The 7,500-nt window shown below is 30.3% G+C and overlaps 1 protein-coding gene across 1 annotated transcript in view; it reads left to right on the top strand.

The window, feature by feature from the left end:
• dip2a (disco-interacting protein 2 homolog A) overlaps nt 1–7,500 on the top strand; it is a 365,626-nt gene that overhangs the window by 243,479 nt on the left and 114,647 nt on the right. Inside the window, exons 10-12 of the mRNA XM_045212065.1 lie at nt 151–274; nt 367–476; nt 7,419–7,500. The exon at nt 7,419–7,500 is cut by the window's right edge and continues 21 nt beyond it. Coding sequence (XP_045068000.1) covers nt 151–274; nt 367–476; nt 7,419–7,500 — 316 coding nt within the window. The remainder of the gene's footprint in view (nt 1–150; nt 275–366; nt 477–7,418) is intronic.

Genomic DNA, 7,500 nt, shown 5'->3' with positions numbered 1-7,500 from the left:
GATTATTCCTTCACAAGCTCTCTCTCTCTCTCTCTCTCTCTGTCTCTCTCTCTCTCTCTCTCTCTCTCGCTCTCTCGCTCTTTCTCTCTTTCTCTCATTCATATATATATATGTATGTACGTATGTATGTGTGTATATATATATATATAGGATGCAGGCAGTCAGCAGATAGGATTCCTGTTGGGAAGTTGTGGGGTGACCCTGGCTCTGACTACGGATGCCTGTCAGAGGGGCCTGCCTAAAGGCCAGAGTGGAGAGGTGGTCCCGTTTAAAGGTAGGAGCTGGTCTATACCACTGGCGTTCTGTCTTTACTTGGCTGTGTACAGAGTATCTGCTTCATGACTAAAATGTATGTATAATGTGCAGGCTGGCCACGGTTGCTATGGTTCGTAACAGATGGGAAGCACGTTGTAAAGCCGCCCAAAGACTGGCATCCCACCATCAGGGAAGATAACAATAACATCGCCTATATAGAGGTGAGTACTATATATATACTACGTTCTTCCCTAGTATAGAGCTGAGTACTATATATATATACTACGTTCTTCCCTAGTATAGAGCTGAGTACTATATATATACTACGTTCTTCCCTAGTATAGAGCTGAGTACTATATAGATACTACGTTCTTCCCTAGTATAGAGCTGAGTACTATATAGATACTACGTTCTTCCCTAGTATAGAGCTGAGTACTATATATATATACTACGTTCTTCCCTAGTATAGAGCTGAGTACTATATATATACTACGTTCTTCCCTAGTATAGAGCTGAGTACTATATAGATACTACGTTCTTCCCTAGTATAGACCTGAGTACTATATAGATACTACGTTCTTCCCTAGTATAGAGCTGAGTACTATATATATACTACGTTCTTCCCTAGTATAGAGCTGAGTACTATATATATACTACGTTCTTCCCTAGTATAGAGCTGAGTACTATATATATACTACGTTCTTCCCTAGTATAGAGCTGAGTACTATAGTCAATACTGTCTGTCAAAGATGTAAATCTAACTGTATAATGTTGTTAAATACTGTCTTTAATAGTGGGTAAACTAGATGTAGATCTAACTGTATAATGTTGTTAAATACTGTCTTTAATAGTGGGTAAACTAGATGTAGATCTAACTGTATAATGTTGTTAAATACTGTCTTTAATAGTGGGTAAACTAGATGTAGATCTAACTGTATAATGTTGTGTTGTTAAATACTGTCTTTAATAGTGGGTAAACTAGATGTAGATCTAACTGTATAATGTTGTTAAATACTGTCTTTAATAGTGGGTAAACTAGATGTAGATCTAACTGTATAATGTTGTGTTGTTAAATACTGTCTTTAATAGTGGGTAAACTAGATGTCGATCTAACTGTATAATGTTGTTAAATACTGTCTTTAATAGTGGGTAAACTAGATGTAGATCTAACTGTATAATGTTGTTAAATACTGTCTTTAATAGTGGGTAAACTAGATGTAGATCTAACTGTATAATGTTGTTAAATACTGTCTTTAATAGTGGGTAAACTAGATGTAGATCTAACTGTATAATGTTGTTAAATACTGTCTTTAATAGTGGGTAAACTAGATGTAGATCTAACTGTATAATGTTGTTAAATACTGTCTTTAATAGTGGGTAAACTAGATGTAGATCTAACTGTATAATGTTGTTAAATACTGTCTTTAATAGTGGGTAAACTAGATGTAGATCTAACTGTATAATGTTGTTAAATACTGTCTTTAATAGTGGGTAAACTAGATGTAGATCTAACTGTATAATGTTGTTAAATACTGTCTTTAATAGTGGGTAAACTAGATGTAGATCTAACTGTATAATGTTGTTAAATACTGTCTTTAATAGTGGGTAAACTAGATGTAGATCTAACTGTATAATGTTGTTAAATACTGTCTTTAATAGTGGGTAAACTAGATGTAGATCTAACTGTATAATGTTGTTAAATACTGTCTTTAATAGTGGGTAAACTAGATGTCGATCTAACTGTATAATGTTGTTAAATACTGTCTTTAATAGTGGGTAAACTAGATGTAGATCTAACTGTATAATGTTGTTAAATACTGTCTTTAATAGTGGGTAAACTAGATGTAGATCTAACTGTATAATGTTGTTAAATACTGTCTTTAATAGTGGGTAAACTAGATGTCGATCTAACTGTATAATGTTGTTAAATACTGTCTTTAATAGTGGGTAAACTAGATGTCGATCTAACTGTATAATGTTGTTAAATACTGTCTTTAATAGTGGGTAAACTAGATGTAGATCTAACTGTATAATGTTGTTAAATACTGTCTTTAATAGTGGGTAAACTAGATGTAGATCTAACTGTATAATGTTGTTAAATACTGTCTTTAATAGTGGGTAAACTAGATGTAGATCTAACTGTATAATGTTGTTAAATACTGTCTTTAATAGTGGGTAAACTAGATGTAGATCTAACTGTATAATGTTGTTAAATACTGTCTTTAATAGTGGGTAAACTAGATGTAGATCTAACTGTATAATGTTGTTAAATACTGTCTTTAATAGTGGGTAAACTAGATGTAGATCTAACTGTATAATGTTGTTAAATACTGTCTTTAATAGTGGGTAAACTAGATGTAGATCTAACTGTATAATGTTGTGTTGTTAAATACTGTCTTTAATAGTGGGTAAACTAGATGTAGATCTAACTGTATAATGTTGTGTTGTTAAATACTGTCTTTAATAGTGGGTAAACTAGATGTAGATCTAACTGTATAATGTTGTGTTGTTAAATACTGTCTTTAATAGTGGGTAAACTAGATGTAGATCTAACTGTATAATGTTGTTGTTAAATACTGTCTTTAATAGTGGGTAAACCAGATGTCGATCTAACTGTATAATGTTGTTAAATACTGTCTTTAATAGTGGGTAAACTAGATGTAGATCTAACTGTATAATGTTGTTAAATACTGTCTTTAATAGTGGGTAAACTAGATGTAGATCTAACTGTATAATGTTGTTAAATACTGTCTTTAATAGTGGGTAAACTAGATGTCGATCTAACTGTATAATGTTGTTAAATACTGTCTTTAATAGTGGGTAAACTAGATGTAGATCTAACTGTATAATGTTGTTAAATACTGTCTTTAATAGTGGGTAAACTAGATGTAGATCTAACTGTATAATGTTGTTAAATACTGTCTTTAATAGTGGGTAAACTAGATGTAGATCTAACTGTATAATGTTGTTAAATACTGTCTTTAATAGTGGGTAAACTAGATGTAGATCTAACTGTATAATGTTGTTAAATACTGTCTTTAATAGTGGGTAAACTAGATGTAGATCTAACTGTATAATGTTGTGTTGTTAAATACTGTCTTTAATAGTGGGTAAACTAGATGTAGATCTAACTGTATAATGTTGTTAAATACTGTCTTTAATAGTGGGTAAACTAGATGTAGATCTAACTGTATAAGTTGTGTTGTTAAATACTGTCTTTAATAGTGGGTAAACTAGATGTAGATCTAACTGTATAATGTTGTTAAATACTGTCTTTAATAGTGGGTAAACTAGATGTAGATCTAACTGTATAATGTTGTTAAATACTGTCTTTAATAGTGGGTAAACTAGATGTAGATCTAACTGTATAATGTTGTTAAATACTGTCTTTAATAGTGGGTAAACTAGATGTAGATCTAACTGTATAATGTTGTTAAATACTGTCTTTAATAGTGGGTAAACTAGATGTAGATCTAACTGTATAATGTTGTTAAATACTGTCTTTAATAGTGGGTAAACTAGATGTAGATCTAACTGTATAATGTTGTTAAATACTGTCTTTAATAGTGGGTAAACTAGATGTAGATCTAACTGTATAATGTTGTTAAATACTGTCTTTAATAGTGGGTAAACTAGATGTAGATCTAACTGTATAATGTTGTTAAATACTGTCTTTAATAGTGGGTAAACTAGATGTAGATCTAACTGTATAATGTTGTTAAATACTGTCTTTAATAGTGGGTAAACTAGATGTAGATCTAACTGTATAATGTTGTTAAATACTGTCTTTAATAGTGGGTAAACTAGATGTAGATCTAACTGTATAATGTTGTTAAATACTGTCTTTAATAGTGGGTAAACTAGATGTAGATCTAACTGTATAATGTTGTTAAATACTGTCTTTAATAGTGGGTAAACTAGATGTAGATCTAACTGTATAATGTTGTTAAATACTGTCTTTAATAGTGGGTAAACTAGATGTAGATCTAACTGTATAATGTTGTTAAATACTGTCTTTAATAGTGGGTAAACTAGATGTAGATCTAACTGTATAATGTGTTGTTAAATACTGTCTTTAATAGTGGGTAAACTAGATGTCGATCTAACTGTATAATGTTGTTAAATACTGTCTTTAATAGTGGGTAAACTAGATGTAGATCTAACTGTATAATGTTGTTAAATACTGTCTTTAATAGTGGGTAAACTAGATGTAGATCTAACTGTATAATGTTGTTAAATACTGTCTTTAATAGTGGGTAAACTAGATGTAGATCTAACTGTATAATGTTGTTAAATACTGTCTTTAATAGTGGGTAAACTAGATGTAGATCTAACTGTATAATGTTGTTAAATACTGTCTTTAATAGTGGGTAAACTAGATGTAGATCTAACTGTATAATGTTGTTAAATACTGTCTTTAATAGTGGGTAAACTAGATGTAGATCTAACTGTATAATGTTGTTAAATACTGTCTTTAATAGTGGGTAAACTAGATGTAGATCTAACTGTATAATGTTGTTAAATACTGTCTTTAATAGTGGGTAAACTAGATGTAGATCTAACTGTATAATGTTGTTAAATACTGTCTTTAATAGTGGGTAAACTAGATGTAGATCTAACTGTATAATGTTGTTAAATACTGTCTTTAATAGTGGGTAAACTAGATGTAGATCTAACTGTATAATGTTGTTAAATACTGTCTTTAATAGTGGGTAAACTAGATGTAGATCTAACTGTATAATGTTGTTAAATACTGTCTTTAATAGTGGGTAAACTAGATGTAGATCTAACTGTATAATGTTGTTAAATACTGTCTTTAATAGTGGGTAAACTAGATGTCGATCTAACTGTATAATGTTGTTAAATACTGTCTTTAATAGTGGGTAAACTAGATGTAGATCTAACTGTATAATGTTGTTAAATACTGTCTTTAATAGTGGGTAAACTAGATGTAGATCTAACTGTATAATGTTGTTAAATACTGTCTTTAATAGTGGGTAAACTAGATGTAGATCTAACTGTATAATGTTGTTAAATACTGTCTTTAATAGTGGGTAAACTAGATGTAGATCTAACTGTATAATGTTGTGTTGTTAAATACTGTCTTTAATAGTGGGTAAACTAGATGTAGATCTAACTGTATAATGTTGTTAAATACTGTCTTTAATAGTGGGTAAACTAGATGTAGATCTAACTGTATAATGTTGTTAAATACTGTCTTTAATAGTGGGTAAACTAGATGTAGATCTAACTGTATAATGTTGTTAAATACTGTCTTTAATAGTGGGTAAACTAGATGTAGATCTAACTGTATAATGTTGTTAAATACTGTCTTTAATAGTGGGTAAACTAGATGTAGATCTAACTGTATAATGTTGTTAAATACTGTCTTTAATAGTGGGTAAACTAGATGTAGATCTAACTGTATAATGTTGTTAAATACTGTCTTTAATAGTGGGTAAACTAGATGTAGATCTAACTGTATAATGTTGTTAAATACTGTCTTTAATAGTGGGTAAACTAGATGTAGATCTAACTGTATAATGTTGTTAAATACTGTCTTTAATAGTGGGTAAACTAGATGTAGATCTAACTGTATAATGTTGTTAAATACTGTCTTTAATAGTGGGTAAACTAGATGTAGATCTAACTGTATAATGTTGTTAAATACTGTCTTTAATAGTGGGTAAACTAGATGTAGATCTAACTGTATAATGTTGTTAAATACTGTCTTTAATAGTGGGTAAACTAGATGTAGATCTAACTGTATAATGTTGTTAAATACTGTCTTTAATAGTGGGTAAACTAGATGTAGATCTAACTGTATAATGTTGTTAAATACTGTCTTTAATAGTGGGTAAACTAGATGTAGATCTAACTGTATAATGTTGTTAAATACTGTCTTTAATAGTGGGTAAACTAGATGTAGATCTAACTGTATAATGTTGTTAAATACTGTCTTTAATAGTGGGTAAACTAGATGTAGATCTAACTGTATAATGTTGTTAAATACTGTCTTTAATAGTGGGTAAACTAGATGTAGATCTAACTGTATAATGTTGTTAAATACTGTCTTTAATAGTGGGTAAACTAGATGTCGATCTAACTGTATAATGTTGTTAAATACTGTCTTTAATAGTGGGTAAACTAGATGTAGATCTAACTGTATAATGTTGTTAAATACTGTCTTTAATAGTGGGTAAACTAGATGTCGATCTAACTGTATAATGTTGTTAAATACTGTCTTTAATAGTGGGTAAACTAGATGTAGATCTAACTGTATAAGTTGTGTTGTTAAATACTGTCTTTAATAGTGGGTAAACTAGATGTCGATCTAACTGTATAATGTTGTTAAATACTGTCTTTAATAGTGGGTAAACTAGATGTAAATCTAACTGTATAATGTTGTTAAATACTGTCTTTAATAGTGGGTAAACTAGATGTAGATCTAACTGTATAATGTTGTTAAATACTGTCTTTAATAGTGGGTAAACTAGATGTAGATCTAACTGTATAATGTTGTTAAATACTGTCTTTAATAGTGGGTAAACTAGATGTAGATCTAACTGTATAATGTTGTTAAATACTGTCTTTAATAGTGGGTAAACTAGATGTAGATCTAACTGTATAATGTTGTTAAATACTGTCTTTAATAGTGGGTAAACTAGATGTAGATCTAACTGTATAATGTTGTGTTGTTAAATACTGTCTTTAATAGTGGGTAAACTAGATGTCGATCTAACTGTATAATGTTGTTAAATAATGTCTTTAATAGTGGGTAAACTAGATGTAGATCTAACTGTATAATGTTGTTAAATACTGTCTTTAATAGTGGGTAAACTAGATGTAGATCTAACTGTATAATGTTGTTAAATACTGTCTTTAATAGTGGGTAAACTAGATGTCGATCTAACTGTATAATGTTGTTAAATACTGTCTTTATTATGGGTAAACTAGATGTAGATCTAACTGTATAATGTTGTTAAATACTGTCTTTAATAGTGGGTAAACTAGATGTCGATCTAACTGTATAATGTTGTTAAATACTGTCTTTAATAGTGGGTAAACTAGATGTCGATCTAACTGTATAATGTTGTTAAATACTGTCTTTAATAGTGGGTAAACTAGATGTAAATCTAACTGTATAATGTTGTGTTCTGCAGTACAAGACCACTAAGGACGGGAGCACCATGGGTATAACTGTCTCTCATCCAGCTATGCTAGCCCACTGTCAGGCACTCACAC

Source organism: Coregonus clupeaformis, chromosome 40 (genome assembly GCF_020615455.1).
Source record: "Coregonus clupeaformis isolate EN_2021a chromosome 40, ASM2061545v1, whole genome shotgun sequence".
Taxonomy (NCBI): domain Eukaryota; kingdom Metazoa; phylum Chordata; class Actinopteri; order Salmoniformes; family Salmonidae; genus Coregonus; species Coregonus clupeaformis.
Note: the sequence above shows the minus strand (reverse complement) of the source record. Positions and strands in the feature narration are given on the sequence as shown.